Source organism: Fukomys damarensis, unplaced genomic scaffold (genome assembly GCF_012274545.1).
Source record: "Fukomys damarensis isolate Sample0158 unplaced genomic scaffold, DMR_v1.0_HiC HiC_scaffold_8, whole genome shotgun sequence".
NCBI lineage: Eukaryota > Metazoa > Chordata > Mammalia > Rodentia > Bathyergidae > Fukomys > Fukomys damarensis.
The window spans coordinates 13772678-13799478 of NW_022900920.1; the positions used below are offsets into that span (position 1 = coordinate 13772678).

General features: G+C 38.3%; 1 protein-coding gene and 1 pseudogene across 1 annotated transcript in view; one reads left to right on the forward strand and one right to left on the reverse strand.

Moving 5' to 3' along the window:
* Positions 1-226: 226 nt before the first annotated feature.
* Abraxas2 (abraxas 2, BRISC complex subunit) overlaps positions 227-26801 on the reverse strand; it is a 31082-nt gene continuing 4507 nt past the window's right edge. The window contains exons 2-9 of the mRNA XM_010621241.3: positions 26073-26163; positions 21390-21426; positions 18582-18648; positions 9982-10172; positions 8272-8391; positions 7686-7770; positions 4276-4390; positions 227-2360 (exon numbers count right to left, since the gene is read on the reverse strand). Coding sequence (XP_010619543.1) covers positions 1894-2360; positions 4276-4390; positions 7686-7770; positions 8272-8391; positions 9982-10172; positions 18582-18648; positions 21390-21426; positions 26073-26163 — 1173 coding nt within the window. The 3' untranslated portion in view covers positions 227-1893. The remainder of the gene's footprint in view (positions 2361-4275; positions 4391-7685; positions 7771-8271; positions 8392-9981; positions 10173-18581; positions 18649-21389; positions 21427-26072; positions 26164-26801) is intronic.
* On the forward strand, positions 11441-15072 carry LOC117285287 (annotated as a pseudogene).

Sequence of the window (26801 nt, forward strand, 5' to 3'; positions counted from 1 at the left end):
GTAACTTGGTAGCCAACATCCTCTGCCTAAAAGCCACAGGATTAGTTTAGTAAGTTGGGTACTTGGATTTTTCCTGAAATCAGCCTGACAAAAAGTCTATATGGAAATCTGAGATGAGTTTTCATGCCCTTTTAAAACTCTTATCTACTATGAAATGCCAGAATAAGTCCACTAAAACAAGATCTTGGCAGGTGCTGATATAGATATTAAGACAATTGTATTGTGATTAAATAAGTTTTTATTGTCACAGTTAACTGCTTTGTCAGATATACATTGTAGATTTCAGTATGGCATAAAAATAAAAATATTTTCCTGAATGTCAAAATGTGAACAGAAGAGATGGCAATAGCACTTAAAAAAAGAAAATTCACACTGGTGCCGAAGCTGCTAGTAGGATGCTGATAAAAACTGGAACACATCTGCAGATAAACAATCTGCAACAATTCAAATAAAATGGCAGTGGTATAAGGCCAACAAAACCAGGAGAACAGTTAAAATACAGACCCCAAGGAGTACATATCCAAAGAATGGCAGTCTTAGCATTTCAAGTCCATATTATATTGTCTGATTCAGTTTTGGAACTGGAGTTCATAAGTAAACATCTATCCTATAAAGTGAAACTATTCTTTTGAAACTGGATTTTAAACTTCTTTAACAACTTCTTTTTTTTTATAGGTTTTAACTAGTATAGAGGAAAGGCAGTTAAGCTCCAAGCATTAACTTCATGGGCTGACCCATAAATGCCATTTCAAAACCAGAAGTCCAACATACCCTTGAATGTCTTAGTGCTTTCACACATTCCGGGCAAAACTACAAAACAAGTAGTAATCAATTAAATAAAAATATAAGTGCATCCCAACAGAGTTTCTACACATTCCATAGTTATCCCGTAAATGGCAACTTTAAAAAATAACAAATATTTTTCACAAAGATTACCAAATGGTTTATTAAATGTCTTTCCTCCACAAATAAAACTAACACTAGGATTTGTCAGAAGATCTAAATTGAGTTATATCCCTTATATATGAATTCAACTGAATCACTGTGTCTGGAATCTGTTCATCATAAAACTCAGGTCTGGCACATAATTCCTTTTTGTTATCCACTGCTGTGTGTCCCTCCTCTAAGACTCCAGAACAGAGACCATAATGTGCTAGTGCAACACGACAATCACTGTCATCCACCAAAAGAAAAGTAATTAACTTATTTGATGATATACTTATTGGATGATTATTTATTGGTAATTAGTATTTCTACATTTGTTTTTTAAAAAAAGGCAACCATTTTAAGTGACAATACATATCAGGCTAGTAGAAAAAAGCTGAAACAAAGCCCTCTCTTTTGATCTCACAAAGTCATGCAGACAAGAGAAGGTAGTATATCTGATTTGTTCTAATCAGGCTTCTTGGAATTAACAAAATTTCTTTTCTCACAAAGATGAATTTGGCTCATCACAGAAGTTCTTTGAAGGCTGCTGCTAAACTTGTTTCCTTTTGAAAAAGTAAATTTCAAGGCATGATAGTGCAAGAGGTAAGTTTTTGATTTATAGAACATTTATAGACTAATTGTGCTTAGTCTCTAATTTCCAATTTATTTTAAAGAACAGAAACTACACTGATAAAGTTTCATTTTTCCTACATTTACCAGTACATCCATGAATCGCACCAGAATTAGGACAATTTGATTATCTTAATGATTTTGTTGTGAAACCTGCACACTATGTCCAAAGGGAAGAACCAGCGGAAGGATGCTCTTACATAAAGTTCTGTGCACAAGGACTTTCCCCTTGGGAGCCACGGTATCTGAGAAAGCAGTTCTCCCCCCAGATTGAGTCAACAAACTCTCAAAAAGCAATTCTGAAAAACAGTCCTACGTAGAGTTTCTTTTGTTCAGCTAAATCTGGGAGGTCTGAGTGTTCCTGGGGTCCTCATCAGGTTGTATCGTGGGTCGTGAATCCTTTGAATGTGAGAATTCACTATTAGAGGGCTCTGTAGGGTCAATCAAATTTTCATAATCACTGTCATCTGATTCCTCACCACTGTCTCCAGCTGCTCTTTGGGAAGGAAGGTCTGCTCCACTTCCAGGATACTTGAGTCCGGCACTGGTGGAAGCATAACTGGATGAGCCCACGGCTTGAGGTCGAGGCATAAAGACACCCCTTTCCATGTGAGAATGGCTCAGAGTACTTTCTTGATTGTTTGGGTGAAAATCAGAATAAGGGGGAGGAGGATCAGAGTGTTCTGCTTCCCCAAATGTACTTCTACCTTCAGCTGCAAACCCAGAATAGGGCATCCGAGGACTGAATACTGGTTCCAGACTTTCAGATGGTATCTGTCTGCTTAACATAGCCTGCTGCAATCCTGAGTGAAAACACGAAGAATAGCATAACACTGTAAATTCTCACAGCTTTTCTTCTCAATGTATTATACCACCCTCGATGTTCTTGAAAATGAAGCAAGGCCAAATCAATCATTACTATTATTTATAAATGTAGAATGTTATAATTTACAAAATATTTTCCTATACATTAATTCATTTAAGGCCCACAACAACCTTCTGAGGTGTTATCATTGTTTCCTTTTTTGTTCTTTTTTTTTGACACAGGTTCTCACTGTGCAGTTCACTGGCACTGAAATTACTAAGTAGCTGACAGGCTGGCCTTGAACTCCTAGTAATCCTCCTGCCTCAGCCTCCCAGGTGCTGGGATTACAGGTGTGTGCTATCATATCTAGCTTGTTTCCTTTTCAAAAAATGGTTTTTGAGTTTGAACCCAGGGCCTTCACACTGAGCTTTTCCCCAACCCTTTTTGTTTTATGTTTTGTTTGTTTGTTTTTTGAGACAGAGTCTCACTATGTAGTTAAGACTGACCAGGAACATCACTATGTATCCCAGGCTGATCTCGAACTCATAGTGATCCTCCTGCCTCAGCCTCACAGAGTGCTGGGATTACAGGCCTGTGCCACCACACCTGGCTTTTGTTTTTTATTTTGGTACAGGGTCTTTCTAAATTGCTACATTATCCAGGCTGACCTCAAGAGTGTGACTATTGCCTCAGCCTCCCAATGTTGGGAGTATAAGCATCTATGCCTGGCTTGTTTCCACTATATAGGCAAAGAAACCAAGCTCAAAAAAGGTTAAGTGATCTAACTAGAAGCGAAGCTCTGAAAGGTAGATCCTGAGACTCATTCTTCCAGACCCTGTGCAAAATTTTGCCCTCCTGTCTCACTGTCCTCAAAAACTTGGGACTGAAGGATAAAACTGAAACAACTTTTAGCACCTTTAAAAGGTGTGAGTATGGGATTTTTCCTTGATAGCTTCACATCAAATACCACATTTCTTTACAGCCACCTGTCAATTCACTTATATATTAAAGCCCAATGCTAGCCAGTTTTCCAGGTACCGGACCACAATTAACCAGTTTCAGGAATGTTTCAAAAGTGCCCACATCTATCAGTCTATATACCCTTAAAGTGTGCCCCCACTCCCTGTACTGGCACTCAAACTCAGGACATTGTGCTTGTGAGGCAGGTGTCATGCCACTGAGCTAAATCCCCTGCCCACCCTTAAAATGTTTTAAGGGACTGAAGGTATAGCTCAAGCACTTGCCTAGAATGCACAAGGTATCTCCAATACCACCAAAGGAAAAAAATGTTACTATTACAACAAATATTAGACTATATATTAGATATTTACTTAAATTCACTGCGATAGCTATATACTATTCCATTATATGTACAATTAAAAAAATTTAATTATAACTTGACAAATTATAAATATTTTTATATTACCATTTATATATTTTTATTGTACCATTATTTATTGAACTATTCTATTGTTATTGATTCAACTACTTTGATTCCCTATCTGTACTTCTGACTATTTTAGAAAAATGTAGCAGTGGGCCGGGGATTTAGTTCAGTGTTACAGCCTGCCTCGCAAGTGCAAGGTCCTGAGTTTGATCCCTGGTACCAAAAAAAGAAAAAAGAAAAAAAAAAAGTAGCAGTAAAAATGAATCAGATATCACTTTGAGTGCCTTTTCTCAACCATGTTCACTTGGGGCTTCAAGTACAGAACTCATGTGATTTAATGTATAATTTGGTATTTTAAAATATGACTAAAATTATAAGTAAGTATTATTTCCCTGATATGGAACAAAATTAGTAAGAAACTTACTTCTTGGGCTCAGTTGTTCCAGTGCCTGCCTCACAAGTGCAGGGACCTGAGTTCGATCCCCGGTACAAAAAAAAAAAAAAAAAACCCAGAAAAGAAACTTACTTCTTTCTTGTTCTTTTTCATTTTTCCTCTGAGAGATTTGTCTTCTTAATTTATTCACTTCTGCCTGACAAGATTCAACAACTCGCTCACTCTTTTCTACATCTGCACACACTGCCTGAGAAAAAGTCACAACAAGAAAGGTTAGCTTCAAATCTAAACATGAGGCCTTGTTACAATTCTTGGAAAGCCCAGGTGTAGTGTTTTGTTTTTTAATTTGTGGTACTTGCAATTGAACCCAGGGTGTCAGGTGTACTAGTCAAGAGCTCTACCACTGAGCTACATCCCCAGACATGTCAAGATGTTTTATCAGGCTGGGGATTTAGTTCAGTGATTCTGATGCCTGCCTCACAAGCACAACGTCCCAAGTTTGATCCCCAGTACAAAAAAAAAAAAAAAAAAAAAAAAATGTTTTATCAAGTTAGAAAGCAGATAAACAGGGCTGGGGATTTAGCTCAGAGGTACCACACCTGCCTTGCAAGTGCAAGGTCCTGAGTTCTATCCCCAGTACCAAAAAAAAGGTGCTGGAAAAACTAGCTTTCCACGTGCCAAAGAAACTAGACCTATATCTTTCACCATACACTAACCTAAAATCTAAATGGATCAAAGATTTAAATATTAAAACAGAAACGCTAAATACGATGGAAGAGAGAATAGGTAAACCACTTGAGGAATTAGAAGTAGGCAAAGACTTCGTGAACAAAACTCAGATCGCATGAAAAATACTACAAAAAAATCAACAATGGGGACCTCATCTTATTGAAAAGCTTTTGCACAGCAAGTGAAACCACCAACAGAGTAACGACCAGGAAAAATATTTTACCAGCTATTCAGATAAAGGACTATTATCTAGAATATATAAAAAAACTAAAAAAAAAAAAAAAACAAAAATCAGACCCTTCCAAATTTAAACAGCCAATGCAAAAATGGGCATCTGAAATAGACACTTCTTAGATAAAAAATTAGAAAAGGCACATAAATATATAAAAAGATATTCAACATCACTGGTCATTTGAGATATGAAAATTAAAACACTGAGATTCTATCTTACTCCAGAAACAATGGCTGCTATTGGGTCGCGGATTTAGCTTGGTGATTCCACTGCTTACCTCATAAGCACAAGGTCCCGAGTTCAATCCCTGGTACCATACCCACTCCCCAAAAAAGAATGGCTGCTATCAAGAAATCAAGCAAAGGGCCAGGGATTTAGCTTAGTGGTGCTGCGCAAGATCCTGAGTTTGATCCCCAATACCGCAAAAAAGAAAAAAGGAAAGAAATCAAGTAATAACAATAGTTGGAGGGCCTGTGGGGAAAGAGGAACCCTTCTCCACTACTGCTGGGAGTGTAAACTGGTGCAACCACTGTGAAAATCAATGTGGAGATTTCTAAAAAAATAAATAAATAAATAAAACAAAACTAGAGGTTCCATTTGACTCAAATGTATCTCTTCTTGGTATCTTCCTGAAATAATTAAAACATCATAACACAGCAATATATGCACAGCCATGTTTATAGCAGCACAGTTTATAATAGCCTAATATTGAAAAAAGCCCAAATACCCATCAACCGATGAGTAGATAAAGAAGATATATGGGTTTGTGGGGTGGGGGTGGGGTTCTTTGGTACCGGGGATTGAACTCAGGACCTTGGGATTTTGCAGCAGGCACAGCATTACTGAGCTAAATCCCTATATGTGGTTTTTTCCACAATGGAATAGTACTCTGCCATAAAGGATGAGCTTCAGACATTTGTAGCTAAATGGATGGACCTTGAAACTATACTCTTAAATGAAATAAATGAGACACACATGTTTAAATACCACATTGTTTCTCTGGTGTGAGAAACCGAGTGGCAGTAAGAACTGAGATGTATAATGGATGCTGGGAATTGGGAAGAAAGCATTCAAATGGGATGGGGAACAAGGGAGGAGGGCGGGAGGGAGGAAGAAAGAGACAAGGAAAAAATGGAAACAAAGCTTTTGTACATAGGGAGGGGGCTTGAGGAAGGGAATGGGATAAAATAAAATTTATAAAACAAAACAGAAAAAATGATAGATAACTCCAAGATTGTGTCTATGTAATCCAACCATTAATAATCAGAACTCTGGGCCAGGGATCTAGCTCAGTGGTTCCAGCGCCTGCTTTGCAAGTGCAAGGACCTGAATTCATCCCCAGTACCAAAAAAACCCACAAAAAAACAGAACTCTGAGCTGGGCATGGTGGTGCACGCCAGTAATCCCAGCACTCAGGAGGCTAAGGCAGGAGGATCACTGTAAGTTCGAGACCAGCCTGGGCTACATAGTGAGTTCCAGGTCAGTCTCAACTACATAGTGAGACCCTGTCTCAAAAAACCAACCAAACAAACAAACAACAACAAAAACCCCAGAACTCTGAGATATTGGTGTTTTCAGAGCTGTCCTTTTCAATCAATAAGGAAATGTGTACCAGCCACTTGGAAGTCCTTTGGCCAGAGCAGATAGAAAATGGCATGATTATTGAATTCAGGGCAAAAAGCTGTTTCCCACTGCACATTCCTTCCATAGCAGAAATACCAGAAACTTCCCAAATGTAAGTCTGGCACCAGAGATCCTGTACTGAGTTCCCTACACTGTGAAATAAACACTGAGCCTAATTTGGAATGTGGACACTGGAAATTGCCCTAATATATTTTCTCCTTCTGTTCAGGCTGCACTCAATCTGCTTTTGCCTTGTTCAGATGTTGCCTTCACTCCTCTCTCTGTTCCTCACGGCTTCTTCTTTTTTTTTTTTTTTTTTTTTTTTTTTTTTTTTTTTTTTTGTGCCAGGGATTGAACTCAGGTCCTTGCACTTGCGAGGCAGGCTGCGGAACCACTGAGCTAAATCCCCCACCCTTCAGGGCTGCTTAAAACCAAGCTTTCTCCAGGCCTAGAATGGCTTCCTCAACTACTATGTTGCTCCTTGTCCTCAATGGCAACTTCAAAGTCTCCTTTGTGCTCAGGGTTTAAAGCAAACCACTCCTAACAACATTAATAGGGAATGATGAAAAGAATATGGGAAAGTATTGTCAACACCTAGATTGGAATATGGCTCATAGATGATTCCATAAATATTTGTTGCATGAAAGAGTAAAACTGAACAGGCGCCACTGTGAACCTCCCACTCAATGGAGGCAGCAGGGGCAAAAGTACAAGGACTAGAGTGGAGGAAGCAGAGATAAAATTTGGAGACAGCTGTGTTCGTTAAATTAAGAATCCATTTATCTAGGGAAAAAAATACTACAATAAAAATGTTTAAAACAGTAGTATTCATAATATACTCCAGATCTCTACCTCAGTGAGACAGGCTTTCGTGGGCTGACATACATACCTACTCTTCAGATCTGATATTACAAGTATTTAAGCAATATAAATGAGAATCAGTAAATAAGTCAATTACCTGTACTTTCTCCTGAAGTGCATTATAAACCTGATAAATTGCCCTGATGTCTTTCATTACTCCATCCTTGTCAAAAAAGTCAGTACTAGAAGACAGACAGAAGGATGTCAGTTATTAAAACTACATAAACCTGAAAGGTATTTTTCCTATCACTTCTACCTTAACCTGTTCATTAATTGCTATGGCTCCAAGGTGCAACTGTGTAAGCATAACATGCCTATCCTATGTTTACAGAGGAGAAATAAAAAAGAACCCATGTCACCCAGACAAATTCAACCATATTTAAAAAGCTATACATTTTTCAGTGGCTACATTCACCTTTTAGGACCTGAGAAATATACACACCTTATCTAGACTTTTGTATCAATTATTAAAAAAAAATATCATGGCATATGATAAATAGTGAAAGTAAATTATCATCTGAGTAAGAATAAAATTTTGATATATGGTGATAGTGGTCTAGAGAACTACTATTCTGCATTCTTTAATATTAGTTATAATAAACTTGATTTTACAATTCTCCATACATTAAAAAATATGTGATAAAAGGAGGGTCACTCATCTCTTATTTTACCTTTTTACTTACCCATGTTCTTTAATAACTTTGGCATAACTCTGAGAAGTATTTGGCACTGAAGACACTTTGTACTCTTGCTGGCTAGTATTGCCTAGATTGGGAATAGTAAGTGATATCCTTTGATTATACCTATTGGAAAAATTGAGAAAGAGGTCAAGTTGAAAGTACTGCCCTTTTAGTTGCTTTTTGAGACAGTCTCACTGTTGACAAAGCTGGTCTCAAACTCATGGGCTCACATTTCTGCAGAGAGGTATGTGTCACCGTGATTAGTTTTAAAGTCAAAATTTTAAGAAAGCAGCTGGGCATGGTGGCACATGCCTGTAATCCCAGCACTCGGGAGGCTGAGGCAGGAGCATTGCTGTGAGTTTGAGACCAGCCTGGGCTACATAGTGAGTTCCAGAAGAGTCTCAACTACATAGTGAGACCCTGTCTCAAAAAATGAAACAAAACAAAAACAAAAAAATTTTAAGAAAGCAGCTGGGCATGGTGGCACATGCCTGTAATCCCAGCACTCGGGAGGCTGAGGCAGGAGCATTGCTGTGAGTTTGAGACCAGCCTGGGCTACATAGTGAGTTCCAGAAGAGTCTCAACTACATAGTGAGACCCTGTCTCAAAAAATGAAACAAAACAAAAACAAAAAAATTTTAAGAAAGGGGTTGAAGCCAAGTGCTGAAACAAGAGGTGCATGCCACCATGCTGCGCTTTAAAAGTACTATTTTTAAAATGGGGCTTGATGCTGGGAACAGTGGTGAACACCTGTAATTCTATCACCCTGTGAGGCTGAGGCAGGAGGATCTCAAGTTCCAGCACAGAGATCCTGTCTCAAAATAAAAAAGGTTAGGAGTGTAGCTTAGTGAGAAGCCCTGGGTTCAGTTCCCATTTACTGGAAAAACAAACAAACAAACAAAAAAAGGATAATAGCATTCTTGGTCTGTCATAGGTAAACTAACAGAAGGTGTCCTTTTCCACCTAATTTGTCAAACAACTCAAGGATGCATGAATTAGCAATAAACTTGATTACACATTCCTTAAGGGCAGAGTTCATATACATCTTTACATCCCCACAGCAACAGACAAGAGCTAAAATATACCTATTAATACAATCTTGCAAAGTTAACCATTAATAATTTTTCAGGACCTTGTGCTTATGAGGCAGGTGGCGGCACCACTGAGCTAAATCCCCAGCCTGTGATTAATAATTTTTTCACCGATACTGATTTAATATTTTCTTCTACAAGTGAATTCCCAGAGGGAAAGCCTTCTGCTATCTATACGCAGCTAACATCATCACATCAACACATCTTTCATTTAAACAAGTTTACAATGCAAAACCCTCATTAACCAGCAGGTGGATCGATTTTACAATTTTGTCTTTTAAATCTATGTTCTAAAATTACAATCAAACTTCTGAAGTAATAAAAATACATAACAGACTATGGAGAAGCAGTAACAATTTACACCATTTACACCAATAAGAATTTATGTGTAATACACATCTTACTAATCCTTATTGATCCAAAAAGCATTTTAATTTATACAAATGACTGACAAAATACATTCTCTAACTACAAAAAGAACCAGTTAAAGAGAACAATAAAAACTTTTCATTATAGAATGTGGTAAAATGCATTATAGCGCACATTCTCAAAGTGACAAATCTCAATTACATGTGCCAACATCTTTCTCTTTATGTGAGGCGGGTGGGAAAGCTTTCTTTACCTGCGATTTGGTCTAAAGAGAACATATTCTAAAGCATGAGTAGAATTGTTGGCAGTGGAGATAAAGCTGAAGAGAAGAAAGACGAGATCGGGCACACCAAGGATGCGGGTGAGCTGCTTATGGATAACCTGCTCTCTGTATGACATCTGTTGTTGTGTGTTTCGCCGGAATCTGTACCATCCAATAACTTTCTGCAACAAAAACAGAACAAAAAAGTATTAGAAGTTGCATGAAAAAAAAAGTTGCATGATCTGGGTGTTGTGGTACACATCTATAATCTCAGGACACCAAGATGCTGATGAGAAGGGTTGCAAATTCAAGCCCAGCCTGGGACCCTAACTCAAAATTAAAAATTAAAAATGGGAGCCAGAGCCGGGTGTGGTGGTGCATGCCTGTAATCCCAGCACTTGGGAGGGCTGAGGCAGGAGGACCGCTGTCAGTTCAAGACCAGCCTTGGTTACATAGTGAGTTCCAGGTCAGCCTCAACTACATAGAGAGACCCTGTCTCAAAAAATCAAAAATATAAAAAAAATTTTTTTTTAAATGGGGCCCAGGGATTTAGTTCAGTGGTTCCACCATCTGCCTCGCAAGTGCAAGGACCTGAGTTTGATCCCCAGTACCAAAAAATAAATAAATAAAAATGGCCGAGGATGTAGCTAAGTGTGAAGGCTCTGGGTTAGATTTCCAGTACAAAAAAGAAAAGAAAGGTAGAAAGAAATTATGTAAAATCTTACAAATTTAATTCTGAATATATCAATATAAGCATTTGTATAGATATGTTCATAGCAGCTTAGCCCAAAACTGAAAACAGTCCAACCGTCCATCAACAAGTGAATGGATATTGTGTTTACCCATATGCTGGAATCCTACTCAGGCCAGGGATTTAGCTCAGTGGTTCTGTGGCCTGCCTCATAAATGCAAGGTCCTGGGTTCAATTCTCAGTACCAAAAAAAGCAAAAACAAAAACAAAAGTACTTGGTATACACAACATGGACAAATCCCAAAATAATTACACTGAAAGAAGCCAGACTGGGGGGAGGGGACCAGATGCTAAAGTATTCTATTTGTATAAAATCTGGGAAATGAAAACTAATGTAAACATAAAGTACTTTGGTGGTTGACAAGAATAAGGATGGCAGGCCAGGGATTTAGCTCAGTGGTGCTGTGCTTACCTCACAAGTACAAGGTCTGGAGTTTGATCCTTGTACAAAAAAGGGGGAAGGGGAAAGGGAGTAAGGGGTGAGAAAATGGAATTAGAAAAAAAGACACAAGGAAACTTTTGCAGGTGATGGGTATGCTCATTATTTTGTTAAGGTAATGGTTTCATGGGTGTGCACGTATATCAAACTAATCAAAAACATATTCAAAATGTGTGCTATTTATCATCTGTCAATTGTATTCTAACACCTAACAACAAAATAACTAAACTGGCTGAGTGAATTAAAATCTTTAGAAGAATATGTCTCCTAATGAGACAAAAGACATATTGAAGAACTTGTCAAACTGTGAATTCCCAGACCCCAGCCACGTCCACAGAATCATCCTTGATAGGTAGAGCCAGGAATCTGAGGTTTTTTTTGGTACTGGGGATTGAACTTGGGACCCTGCACTTGTGAGGCAGGCCGCAGAACCACTAAGCTAAATCCCCAGCCCACGACCTGAATTTTAAATAAATTTCTTGAGCTTTTCTTTTGCATTGTGAAATTTGAAAACTTCTGTCATAGAAACAATTCTTTATTAGAAAAATAGTCTTCATAAAGCTTCCTTCTTTGAAACAAATTCCTTCAGTAAAAATCCTGTTTTAAGAAGTAAAGGTAGTTTACAACTCTTAGTGTCATATTAAAATTAATAGTGAAATTCAAAAAACAAAATTTTTTTTGGAGACAGGATGTAGCCCAGGCTGGCTTCAAATTTGTGGTGATCCTCCTGCCTCAGCCTCCCCAGCACTGGGACCATAGGTGTGCACCATTATGCCTGGTTTAAAAGTAATTTTCTAGTTGAGAAAATGTAGACAGAAAAACTGGCAAATGTCTAGAGCTATCAACCTTGCAAACATGGTGCATTTCATTCCAAGATGCAATCTTTTGTATTTAACATTGGAACCATATCCTCTATAGGACTGGGAATGTCTCCCTGCAAAGACTTGAAAAACACTCAGTACATAGGCTGTTTTCATAAAACACTTACAGATTAACAATTTACAAGTAGCTAAGGGACAAGTAATAATACTTTTCAGTCCTGTGTGTTTTGTTTTTTGTTTATATATTCTAAGAAGCAGGAACTTTATTAATTTGTGTTCAACATCAACTAACAGGAATCAACCTATCGAGTTGACATTTGCTAACAATTTTAAGCAGATTCTCTCATTATTTTAATTAGTGAAGAAGGAGATGCCAAATTAATTCACACTGGTAGTAACTACAGTTCTACCTTTTTGAGCTAATGGACAAGCAGTCACAAAATTATCAAGAAACTAGGTCACTGACACTGAAAAGCACATTTTGGGGCCAGGGATTTAGCTCAGTGGTGTTGTGCCTGCCTTGCAAGCGCAAGGTCCTGAGTTTGATCCATGGTACCACAAAAGCAAAACAAAAAACACATTTTAGGAGAGTTATGTCCAGGCCATGATGAATAATTATAAATCTCATTCCCTAAACTTTAACACAGCTGATGTTTCATAACTACTTTTTCCAGAATTTCTTCTCTATTCTCAACATTTACTTAAAACATTTTCTAGCACCAAAGCAATCATCCCGACAGTGGGCACATTTATTGGCTTTAGCCTGTGTTCTTCTGGGCTTTATGCTCGTTATCTGTTTCAGAGCATATCCTTTCAAAAGACAGACGTTGTCCATCTTGCTTTATTAGGCCTCATGTAAAGCCTGAGGCCTGTGGAAACTGCAAAACAATTGTGGATTCGGCCAGCATAGCAATTCAGTCCCTGACTCTGCTGTACCTACTGTGGGATTCTCATATCAAAACACATCCTCAATCTCAACCTAACACTTTCAATGTACCTTTATGGGCAGGGCAGTTCACCAGCCTTTGGAGGTGAAGGTATTATTTTGCGCTTTACCAGTGGGGTGCCAGGACATCTAAACTAGAACCAATAGTAAAACTTTTCTGTTATCTAATATTATATATCATCTCTGCTTTTGAGCTAGAAATCTGTATGTATGTATGTATGTATGTATGTATGTATGTATGTATATATTTATTGGTACTGGGGATCAAACTCAGGACCTTGTGCTTGTGAGGTAGGCGATGGCACCACTGAGCTAAATCCCCAGCCCTGGAAATCTGTATTTAAAAAAAACGTCTTACAGGTTTGTATTATGGAAGAGTACCACAGGGAATACGATAAACTATAAGATATAGTTCTTATCAATTATCATGAAAAATAAAATATAATCTCCAAGTTAAGTGAAGCAAGTAACAAACTCATTTACTTTGTAAAGTAAAATACACACATCTATATAGTTCTATAAAATCAATACTACAGATCAATTTTTACTTTTTTGGGACCCTTGGTTCCAAGAAAAGGAAAGTCAACTAGAAATAATAATCTATGAATAATTTACTATATCTCAAAACAGCAAAGCCTTAAAAAAACAACAACAACAAATTAATTTGGAAAATGTGTCCCTGCCTAGTACTGAAAAGTACTGCATCATGCAGTTCTTTCCTTTTTTTTTTTCAAAAATTTTTGAGAAAGAATCTTGCTAAGCTGCCCTGTCCTCAACCTCTGATCCTCCTGCCTCAGCCTCCTGAATAGCTAGGGTTACAGGTGTGTGTCATTATACCTGGCTTTAGTTCATTTTCAATTAGTAAAATATATAGTTATTAAAAACAACTCAAAAAGTGTGTACCTAGCATTGGTATACTCTTCAGCACCAAAACAAAATAAAAACACAAAACAACAAAAATCCTGCTTTTTTCATTGAATGTTAACTGGGAGACTTCTGTTATGTGAAAACTTTCCTCATACTTTTTTTTTTGGTACTTGGGATTGAACTTGCATCCTTGCACTTGTGAGGTAGATGGCGGAACCACTAAGCTAAATCCCCAGCCCCTTCCTCACGCTTTTTAATGGCTGCTTAAATCCCATAGTATGGAGGTACCAACATAACTGACTTAGTCATTTCCCACTGGTGGACATCTAAATTGCTTTCAAAATCCTCACTATTAAGCCAGGTGTGGTGGCTCATGCCTGTAATCCCAGCACTAGGGAGGCTGAGGCAGGAGGATCACCCCCTGAGTTTGAAGCCAGCCTGGGTTACATAGGGAGTTCAAAGCCAGCTTGAACAACATAGTGAGAACCTATCTTAAAAAACAAAATCCTCACTATTAAAAAAGCAGGGCAACAAACATTCTTTTACAAGCTGGATCAAAAGGCCAAGTTGGACGGGCTGAGGCCAAGATGAGTCAGGTTGTGTATCTTGGTTGCCGGGTCTGCCTGGTTGCTGAGGCTTGTAGGCTGGACTTTGAGAAGCCTACATCTACCTCCCAGTGACCCGGCTTGGGTCCAGCCTCCGGCCGAGCAGAAGGAAGACCCCAACCATCCCATTCAGTTTTCCTCCAGCAAAGCCAACCCGTCTCGCTAGTTGGTGGAGCATTCCTTGGGAAAGGGGCATCAGCGGCCCAGGTGGAAAGTGCCCCTCAGCTTCTCCCTTATGGCTCTAGTCATCTGGTGCTATCTCAGAGAGTAGAGCGGATGGGTGGTTGAGATTTGTGTTTGGAGAAGAACCGGAGTCCAGTGATTGTCCTGAGGATCCTGAAACTCCGGCTGCGTACAGGGAGAGAACTTAACAGGGTGCGCGTGCTGGAGCTAGCAGGAAGGAAACAACCAGCTGCCCTTCGGAATTATTTGACGTTGCATTTGACTGTTTTTGTCCTGGTTATGCATGTGTCTTCAGCCCAAATTGACTCAGTTGGTACTCTTGGCACATGATGGAGGAGCAGAATGTTTGCAGCTCGTAATCTGCTCCTTGCCTGACACCAGTGTCCAAAAGACTTTTGAGAGCCTTATAAGTGACTTTGGTTGCACTGGATATTGTTGAATTTCTGATGTCTTTGTACAGCCTAATCATGTTTCCAACGCAAATCTGATGACACTTTTGTAATGCATTGTTAATTTGAAGATCATGTGCTTTCCAAGACAGAATAACTGGTAGAAGTGTTAAACTTTATAGTGTACCGCGGTGGGGATAAATAACAGTTGATGTTTTCGAGACAGAATAACTAGCAGAAGTGTTAAGTTTTATAGTGTACTATGTTGGGTATAAATAACAATTGATGTAGTGTCGGGGATTTAGCTCAGTGGTGCTGCTGCCTGCCTCACAAGTACATGGTCCCAAGTTCGAGCCCTGGTACCAAAACCAGTTAATGATAGTGTTGCATACTAACTGAAAATACATTTTGATAAGGTTGAACGGGTTGATTTTTTTTTTTTCATTTTGTTAAAAAGTATTATGGGCTGGGGATTTAGCTCAGTGGTTCCACCACCTGCCTTGCAAGTGCAAGAACCCGAGTTTGATCCTCAAATTTTAGTAGGCCAGCAGATTCAACTTCTCAAGTTTGTTTTTCTCCCTCTCCTTACTCCCAAATGGGAATTTAAGAAACCTAAATATAAATTATACACAATCAAAAGATACCAGAAATATGGAACTTCTTCAGCTTTCTGCAAAGTCTTAGCAAGGCAACAATTTGCTAAATAAAATACACTGATAAGTTAAAAAAAAAAAAGGCCAAGTTGATTGGTTTAAACTTTGGATCTACCTTTTTTTTTGGTATCAGGGATCGAATTCAGGACCTGGATCTACCTTTTTTGGAGGGAAAGGTGATGTAGTGCAGTACTAGGAACACAGGTCCTTCACAATAAGCTACATTCCTAGTTTTCTTTTTTATGTGTTCTGAGACAGGGTCTCAATGAGTCACCAAGTTACTGAGAGGCTAGGCTCAAACTTTCAATCCTACTGCCTCAGCCTCCCACAGCACAGTGCTACCATACCTGGCTGACTTTACTATTCATTGTTCAGTTTTTGCAATTGTAAAATGACTAATTTGCTTCACAGGGGTGTTGTAAAGATTGCATATTTGGGCTGGGGATTTGGTTCAGTGGTTCCGCCACCTGCCTCACAAGCGCAAGGTCCCAAATTTGATGCCCAGTACCAAAAAAAAAAAAAAAAAAAAAAAAAAAAAAAAATTGCATATTTAATGAAAGGGCTTAGAACATGGCTTGGCACAGAATTAAAGTGTTCAATAATTCTAGCTTTTCTTATGTCTTTGTATCTAAATATTACTTTTTTGTGCCACATTCTTGGATTTGGGACTGCATATTTAAAACTTTTATTTCAAAACTATCCTGTATCAATTTACATTCACCAAGTACTGCTTCCTCATTCCATGCCACCTTGTCAACACTGAATATTATCAACCTTCTTATTTCTATGTATGTGCACATGTATTCATTTTTTTAGGGGGGCGGTACTGGCAATCTAACCCAGGGCTTAGTACCTGCTAGGCAAGTACTCTGAGCTACATTTCTAGGAACCATCTCCTCAATGTTGCCTTTTTTTTCTTCCTTCCTTCCTGGAACCATCTCCTCAATGCTGCATCTTCTCCTTCCTTCCTTCCTTCCGACAGAGTCTCATCTAAGTTGCCTGGGATGCCCTTGAATTTGTGATCTTTCTGCCTCTGGAACTGAAGGAGCTAGGATTACTGGCTTGTGTTAACATGTCCAGCCTCTTTTTATTTTTTTGCCAATCTGATGGGCAAAAAAACTGGCATCACGCTGTTTCTATTTGTGTCTCTTGATTGAAGTGGAATATCTTTTCATTTACTTCTTGGCCATTTGTAAATTTCTTTTTTTCCTGAGCTAACTTCCCTTTTTCTTTCTTTCCTTTCTTCTTCCCATCCTTCCCTATCTATCTGTCTGTCTGTCTATCATCTTTTTGCAGTAATGGGGATCCAATTCAGGGCATTCTACCACTGACCCACACCCTGGTGCTTTTAATATGCAGTAAGTACTGTATAGAACTATGAATCAGTAAGAATCTCCATAAAGGGCTGGAATATAGCTCAGTGGTACAGTGTTTACCTAGAATTCATTGAACCCTGCCTGGGTTCAATCCCTAGGACTGCAAAAGAAAAAAGAAAGCCTCAATTGAACAAACTTTAGTTTTTGAAGTATAAAAAAGGTACCCAAGATAAAATATTAAAATGAATGGGAAAGTAAGGTAGTATCTGGTAAATGAGGGATGGTCTGCTAAAAGTTTCCAGAAAGTACGCCTGGGAAATCACTGAAAATGGAAGAGCTGGACTGTGCAGAACCTATGGCTGCTTCTAGCATTGTTTCCCAGTTGAACAGGCACTTTGTTGGACCCCCAGACTTGAGCACATGCAGGCTCAGGAACATACAAAGCTATTCTTCCAACCTATCCTTCCAAACTTCTTTTTTTTTTACCCTTACTTTTCTTTCTTCCTTTACACAGAATATACCCAGCAGTGGTACTAAGAAGGTTTGCTTGTACATAAAAAAGGCTGTTGATTTATTCCAATGGCACCTATTCCTGACATTCATAAACAAAGCTATTTTGTATTTTTTGATAACTTTTACTGGTACTTTTGTCCCTCTCAACGGATTGTTTAATAGCCAATTTACTTTTCGGGAATTTATATCCTAAGAAAAAAAATTAAAACCCATACATGGTAAAACAGTAAATTATAAATGAAACTAACACACAATATTGCAGCAACAAATTCTGGTTTATTTTCAATTTTATTCAGATTTGCTTACCAAAATAACCAGAACATCACAGAGATGTGATGGCAGAAATAATAAACACATGATTTTTTTTTGAAAAACATCTGTGTTCAGCTTCAGTTTAGCTTGAAGGAGTAACATATCTAAAATGTTTGATAGTACTTTACTTATTTTTGTAATTTTATTTTGGGACAGGGTCTTGCTAAGTTGTCTAGGCTGGACTTGAGGTTGTGGTCCCCCTGCTTCAATCTCCTACTATGCTGTGATTACAGGGGTGCAGCCCAGCTTGTAGTTTACATTTTTTAGAAACACTTATCTTGATTATAAATTAATGCATATGTATTAAATATTTGCAAAATTATTTCTAAGTTACAGAGTAGAAAGAATGAACCACTTGAAGCCAACTGAATTTAACTTTCCAGATTATATTTCACTTTTTCTTAAAATTTTTACATAATAGACTATTATAAATATCTAATTTTTCCTATTGATATATTATAAACAATGTTTTATATCTACAATGCACCTTTAATACCTACTTAAGTTCCCACAATGTAATCATTATGAATTGGAAACATGTACTAATAAAAATAAAAATTTGAAAAAAAGAATTTTTTTCCTGGTATCAGGGATCCAACTCAGGATATTGTTGTGCTTGCGAGGCAGGTGCAGTGCCACTGAGCTAAATCCCCAGCCCAGAACTTATTTAACAGAATTCCTGCATGACAGTATAAAATCTGACTGTTCCACTTTACATTCTTTTATATTATAAGGTTGAGTGTTAAGATAAAGAACTATTATTTCTCTATCAGAATAGGCAATAAATAGAACATACCTTTCTCCGATCTTTAAGAATTCTGTCCAGACTCTCTTCATTAACTTTACTTGCGTAGTCATAAAAACTGTTTTTTAGAGAGGGAAAAGCATTTTATTAAAATCTCTCAATACTGTGACAAAGATGTTCTATGTACATGTATCTATGCAGCATCTAACTCTAATAGAAATATAACTGCTTTATGTATATAAAGAGAAATCAAGCTAAATGTTTTCCTGATACAAAGTATCTTTTCTGTCAAAGAATACTTATGAGATTACTACATTCAAAAGACAATACTTCCAAATGTGGGAGGTGTTTGATAGCAAGTAATTACAAAATGCATGGTTTTAAATGACTATGACATCTTTTGTTTCAAAGTATCATTTATGAAAAAAGATAACAGCAGCTCATATTCTGAAAAATGAAGAAAAGCATCTGACGAATGCTCAATAAGATACTCAACTATTTGAAGATATTTTTTACGTCATTCTTGCATCAATGCTGGAGGTTCAGCCCAACAACTTAACAGGTTTTATTCACTTTTTTTTTAATACTGGGACCTAACTCAGGACCTTGCACTTGCCAGGTAGGCGTGGTGCCACTGAGCTATATCCCTGGCCCTTTATTCCCATTTCTGTAGATTAAAAATAGTGAAGTTAACTTACTGCTCAGATCTGGCAACCTTCAAACAATGTGCTCACCACTAAAACGGAACAATGCAACCAAGATCCTGTGGTGAGTGGCCCATGTATATTGATGTATGACCCTTTCCTACCTCTGGTCCCCCTTCTGTCTCTCTTAGACAGAAGCTATCTTTTTCTCAATAAATTTTTCCTACTCTAAAAAAAAAAAAAAAGCCATGCTCCTTCTACCACTGCAAGCCTAGGCTCTAAAGGTAGGAAGAAGTTCAAGGTACAGGAGCAAATAAAGACTCCAGAATCAGGAGATACCAGCTCCAGCCCCAGTTCTATTTCTCACTGCAGGATCTGGGACAAATCACTTACCCTATCTGGTCTCCATTTCCTTTTTTTTTTAAACAAAATAAGAATTTGGAGGAGACAAATGATTTCTAGTTTCTTTCATCTCGAAGAATCATAAGTCTCTGAATTAAACTCAGGCAAATCCTTGTTCTTGTACTACTTTGCTGACAGTGTTTTCTGGAATTCCTCCAAAAGGCAGTCATGGAGCAATGCTTTTGACAATCAGGGTTGGATTAAATACTTCCATACAGCACAGAGAGACCATTTGTTATAGCTTCTGTCTAGAAGTCCCCCTAAAGCCTCATGTGGTCATAGATGGGTCATTTCAGAGGTGGCTGGATCTAGATTGTATATACTGATTATTAAGTTTGTGAAGCTAGGATAAAGGGTGTATGATTACTAAATTAGTTCACTGATTGGTTTGCCAGAGTTCTGGGTCTGGATAATGGGAAGGCCCACCCTGGGAGTGAGTGTTACCCACCTTAAGGGGTACAGCCTGGATAGAATATTATGGACAAAGGAGAGCTGCTGGAGTTGCTTGCTGCTGCTGGTTGCTTGCTACTTCACCGCTAGCTTCCTTCTGCCCACCACGGCCTGTTTCTTCTCTGCATTCCATTTTACCTTGGAGCCAGTTGATTATGAACTGATACCTATATAAACTGTGAGGTAAATAAACCTTTCCTCCTTTAACTTTGGGTATTGGCTATTTTGTATTTTGTCTCAGCAATGAGAAAAATAACTGACATCATTTATGGACCAGCATCTGAATCGTTTCATTTGCTGAAATTCTTTTCAAATGAACCAGTGGTTCCTCATCTAGCTTCCCTATTCCTCTTTGTTGTGTTTAAATTTAAAAGAGGTAAGGTTTACATGCAGTCATCTTGCATAAAGACAACCTTCTGCAACAATCATGGGTAAGGGTGTATAGGTGCAGTGAACATGGTACAAGTCCCCAGAATATTTGGGTACAGAGGGCTAGCTATTTGGAGTGTGGCCAGGGTAAAAGCTGCAGGGGACACATGCTAGGAAGGATCAGGCAGAAAGGTCTGGCAGATGTGAAGGAAGAACATAATGATCATGAATAGTGAAGGGTGGCTCATGTGGATCTAAGAGAAAGTACTGCCTGTCTTCCAGGAAGGGTAAAAAAGTAGCACCACAGCTGAAAATTATATTAGCCATCAGGTGGAAGGGTTTTTGTGTTCCCTTATTTTTTTAAAAAATGTATTTCTTTGTTTTTTGTTTTCAAGTCTTGTTTTTTTTTTTTTTTTTTTGGTTTTTTGAGACAGGGTCTCACTATGTAGTTGAGACTGACCTAGAACTCACTAGGTAGCCCATGCTGGTCTCAAACTCACAGCGATCCTCCTGCCTCAGCCTCCCAGGTGCTGGGACGACAGGCGTGCGCCACCAAGCCCGGCATGACAGAGTCTTGTTATGTTGTCGTGGTTGGTCTTAAACTTTTGGGCTTTATACAACCCTCCTGCCTCAGCCTCTCAAGTAGCTGGGACTTACAAGTCTGTGTCATTGGCCCTAGATCCTTTCCTTACATTCTATAGTTGACCACTGAAGATGTGTTATTTGCTTAGAATCACTCATTAAATTATTTTATCTATATGCAATCACTGATTAACTCTCCTCTAAAATTGAAACTATGACTTACAATTTTTCTTGCCACTTGCTCACCTAACACAATGCCACACCCACAGTTAAAACTCAATGACTAAATCATTTTGGGCATTCCCAGCTATCTTGTGACCTTATAGCCACAATCTACTACAGGCCTAAATCTATTAGTCTTTAATAAATCCTTTTGATACAGACTAAAAGCTACAAAAAACATGTGGCTTACCTAAAAAGTTTTGAACAAGGCTGATGGTTATGGATTTCTGTAATTAGAAATAAGAATAGATCTCAGTCATGTAAGACACAGGCAACTATAAAACAGCTCAGCTTTTTGTTTTTTAACCCAAAATCTCAGACAATAAAAACAGAGTCTTCTTCTCCCAAACAGGTACTGTGTATATACCAATGACAGCAGTGTGGCTTCTTTACTCACAGACATACATTCTCAGAAGAAAGCAGACTGCAGAATGAGTTTTCCATGCATGATGAGCACACATCTGAAAGCTTTTATTCAGGAACATGCCTGCTATTGTGTGCCTTTTTCAAGCTTACCTATTTAAACAGAGCATCCTAGGAAAACATAACCACTGACTGGAAGCACTTAATCAAGGTGGATAAAAGCTTTGAGAACAGGCTGGGGAGAGAAGGGTCTTAACTACCCTATCATCAATAACCAACTAACAACTCGTGACAACTTGGGCCAGGTGTTTTGAAGGGGAAGGAACTCTAGAAGTCTATTAACCCTTTCAAAGATAGTCAGTACCAAGGGAGAAGTCATTTATAAAGCAGATCTGAACAGCATCTAAAAAGCTGCTGTGCTTAAGCAGAACGAACAATTTCTTAAAACTCATCAGGGCTTAGGCTCTGGGTTTCTTTAGAAGACCATGAGACTAATTGACCATTGAAATCCATTTATCACATTCTCCTAGAGAGCAACTTGTTTTCTGCTTTTAAAAAGTCAAAGCCACAGAGTTTCAGGCTGTAATTTTACCTCAATTAAAATGAACCATGGTCTTAAAGGACATGGGCTACGTCCATTAGCTTCTGTGCTTGTGTTAATGTTGCTAAAGTGTATGCAAATTCAAAACTTCCCCAGGCAAGAAGAGTTTTTCTAATTAAGGCATTCATACAGTGATGCAAAAAAGAAAACCTAATGTAGAAAACTGTCCTTCTTTTATCAATAAAAATGATACAGGGGCCGCCATTTAGCCCAGTGGTTCCGGCACCTGCCTTGCAAGTACAAGGACCTGAGTTTGACCCCTGATACCAAAAGAAAAAAAAAAAAAAAAGATACAGCACACCATAAGTTATTTCAGAGATACTATTAGGTCAAGATGTGGAACATTTGTAGCAAACATATTACCTTAAGTTTACAGAAAATGAAATTCAGCTTCTACTTTAAAGAATATTATTGTTTAGTAAAATCCCTGGAGAGAGTTCTGAACTCTATATGCACACTCTTGTCATCAAGCCGCCCCTGCAGTGTCCTTCATAATTTATAACCAGGATTAGAACACTACAAGGGGGGCTGTGGGAGTTGGGGGGTGTCATGGGGGATAGCTCAGTGGTAGAGTACTTGCATAGCAAGTGTGAGGCCCTGAGTTCAATCCCCAGCACCACACACACCCAAACACACACACAGCACAGTTAGGTTCAGACATGCTCCAGTAACTTGGTATTTTTCAGAAGGAAATTGAAGCATTTCAAGATTTTTTGCCAAGTTCTTTCAAAACTTCATGGAGAAAAGAGGTCATTGGTCTTGAATGTGACAAAGCCATGGACTGTAATAAAGTTGGAGGATACATTAACTGACAGACAGACCTTAGAAAGAAGGCAAAGGCTGGGCAGCTTTGCCTGGAGTTTCCAGGTTCCCATTCCTCAACAGCTCATCCACACAGAACACTTCTCTTCTGGTACTGTGATGGTCTTGCTAAAACCTCCCACCATACTTTACATTGTTCTTGCTTCTCTTCCTAAATATTTCTTCTTTCCAGTAATTATTACTATGCTGCCTCATTACCTGAGGACCTTTTTCTGTTGCTGTCTCTTCCCCACCACTCCTACAACTGAGTGAAACCAGGTCTGCTTAAAATGAGTCAGCTGTTTTTTCAAATGTGCATGTGAAATAAAATGTAGACATCCCACATTTATAGTGCAACACTCCATATAAAGACCTCCTTATTGAAGAGTGTAAAAGTGTCTGTGTATAGATTTAGACATTTTCAACAAATAATAAATTTGGTCAAGCTGGGCATGATGGCACATGCCTATAATCCCAGCATTCTGGGAGGCTGAGGCAAGAGGACTGCAAGTTTGAGCACAGCCTGGGCAGCTTAGGATGAGTGAGACAATGTCTCAAAAAAAAAAAAAAAATTAAAAATTAAAATTAAATTTAAAAAAATTGAAAAAGGGCCGGGGATGAAGAGAGAGAGAAAGAGAAAGAGAAAGAGAGAGAGAGAGAGAGAGAGAGAGAGAGAGAGGCAGAGAATTTTTTTTTGGCAGTAATGGAAATTGAACCCAGGACCTTTGCACTGAGCATTCCCAGCTCTATTTTTTTATTTTGAGACAGAGTATCACTAAGTCCTAAGTTGCCCAGGCTGGCTAATTTTGTCAATTTATTTTATTTAAGAAATCTGGGGGGAGGTACCAGGAATTGAACTCAGGACCCTGAGTTTGCCATGCAGGTTTGGCACCAATGAAATACATCCCCAGACCGTCCCCCCTTTTATTATTTTTTATTTTTTTTAATTTTTTTTGGCACCAGGGATTGAACTTGGGTCCTTGCTCTTGCAAGGCAGGCCACCGAACCACTGAGCTAAATCCCCGGCCCCCGCCCCCCTTTTTTAAAGATAGGGTCTGTTTGGGTCGGGGATTTAGCTCAGTGGTTCTACCACCTGCCTCGCCAAGTGCAAGGACCCGAATTCAATCCCCAGTACCAAAAAAAAAAAAAAAAAGGGTCTGTTTATCCCTGTTTGGCCTCAAACTCACAATCTTCCTGCCTTAGCTCCCTGAGCTGGGGTTACAGGCATATGTCACCATACCTGGCTTATTTAAAACATCTTAAGGAAATTTAGCTACCCCAGAAACTTCTCACTTTTGTGGTGAGAATACAATGCATGGTACTTGACCTAATGTTGGGCCTTTCAATCAACCCAGCTTTTACAATGTCCCTGGTTTGTTTTCAAATACAGTATGCATTTATTTTTGAAAGAAATTACAATGGTAACAATACATTTAAGATATTAGCAAATAGCTGGGCATGGTGGTACACATGTGTAATCTCATCACTTGGGAGACTGAGGCAGGAGGATCAATACAAGTTTGAGGCCAGTGTGGACTACATAGTAAATTCCAGGCCAGCCTCAAGTACATAGTGAAACCCTGTCTCAAAGAAAAAAAAAAAGCCCCCCAAATATAAAAGATATGATAGACAGTTTGTCCAGGAAATCCACAATTGCTTGCATCAATAAATTGAATATAACCAATGAATTAAAGACTGCACAGCAAAAAATGGTTGTCACTGTAGTCTATTAACTGTGACTCCTTAATAAATAGTTATGTAGGGCCAGGGATTTAGCTCAGTAGTTCTGTCACCTGCCTCCCAAGTGCAAGGACCCGAGTTTGATCCCCGGTACCAAAAAGAAAAAATTAAAAAGAAACAGTTATGTCACTTGTTCTCCCAAAATACTAACACTACCTCAGGCCTCACCCTTGCTCCCAATCCATGCACCAGAAGAAGGCTTCATGATTTGGTTCCTCACATAACCTAGCTTGCCACCAGTATTTAAATCCACAATCCCTTTGTCTTCATATATGCTATGCCTTAGAGAGACAGGCCAGATTCATGTACGTTTTATGAACTCCTTGCTCTATGCTCCCTGAATGTACATCCCACTGGTCCTCAGTTAACTTCTTTGACGATGTCCTTACTGATTTCTTCTCCAGCAGTTTTTCTCAACCTCTGACATTTGCTGGATTTTCTTTGTTTCTTTCTTATAGCACTTAATTTGTAATGTCTGATATTTCTACTTATTTCTCTTATGCCCCCTATAGTTTTGGAAGGCAGGGATGCATGTGGGTATTTCTTTCTCTGCCTAGTACATGTCTCTCATAAGAAGTTCTTCAATAAACGCTGCACCAATAAATGAAATGTCTCTTGTCATGTTCTATGTATCAGGATGTACTATTTGATGATCTGCTCAAGAGGTACCTGAAAGGACTATGATCTCTATCAAAAAGAAACTAATCTAAAGAGAAAAACACTCCATCTTCCTCCCCAGCAACCTCAAGCAAAGTGACCATTTGGCTCATCCTTCAGAAGGCTGTGTAGGTTTAGGAAATACCTCTTTTTTTCTTTTTTTCCCTGGAACCTGGGATTGAACTCAGGATTTTGAGCTTGCCAGGCAGGTATGGGGCCAGTGAGCTACATCCCCAGCCCAGGAAATACCTCATATAAACGAGTGTGAACATTTTTGCCAGATCCCTCTAGAAAGGACCAGCATAATACATCCATTCATTTTAGTATAAGGTGATCACGGCAATGAGAAAAGCCTAATTTACAAACTGCTAAGGTTTTGAAGAGATATATCAGGTGATCACAGTGATTCAGTAAAAGACCAGGTGGTGGGTAAGAAATATTATAGAAGATCTATACTTACAGATATGCAATGTAAGGTTACATAAACCATCGCACATCATTTATTAGTGAAAATAAATTTAGTTTTAATACTTTTAATACCTTAGATTAAATTCAGTTATACAGTAACTGTATGTAAAATTGTATATAGAGTAAAACCAGTTTTTACTTTTAATACTTTATATTAAAATCACACGAGAGCCAAAGAACAAAACAAATAACTATAGAGTTAAAAAAAAAAAGGTATTTCTAAGGTCAGTGATAGTTACTTACCAATTACTTGCAGAAATTCTGTGTTGCTGATTTGCGAGTCACTGATGCTAAAGGTTTCTTCCTGTCTTACCTCTCCCAGCAAAAATCCTTCCTAAAAGTAACCAAAAAAAAAAAAGTCAGGTTAACAGTAATTTTTATTAGACTTAAGAATTGAGGATGCATTTTATAATTTTAACAATAATCTAAATGAGCTAGCCATGTACATAACAATTTTATAAACTAGGATGGGGATTTAGCTCAGTGGTGCTGCACCTGCTTTGTAAGCACAAGATTCTGAGTTCAATCCCCAGTACCAAAGGGGGAAAAAAACAACAACAAAAAAAAAATTTTATAAACCAAGAGTACAGCAGTCTGAGATATATCTATTAATTGGATTGTTTGAAAAAAGGGTTACATACGATGGTAAGTTTTTTGGTTTTTTTTTTTGTTTTGAGGCAGGGTCTCTGTAGTTTAGGCTGGCCTTAAACTTACCTATGTAGCCTAGGCTGGTCCCCAAACTCGTGGCAATCCTTCTATCTCAGCCTTCTGAGTGCTGGGATTATAGATGTGTGCCACCACACCTGACCTAAATTATTTTAATTGCTTTATGTTTTCCCTGTTTGGGGGAAAACATAAATCCTACTGTGTCTTATAAATCAGAAAAAATCTCAGGATGCAGAAATAGCCCATGCTGGTTTTTTTATTTTTAAAGTAGTACTGAGAATTGATTTTTTTTTTTTTTTTTTTTTT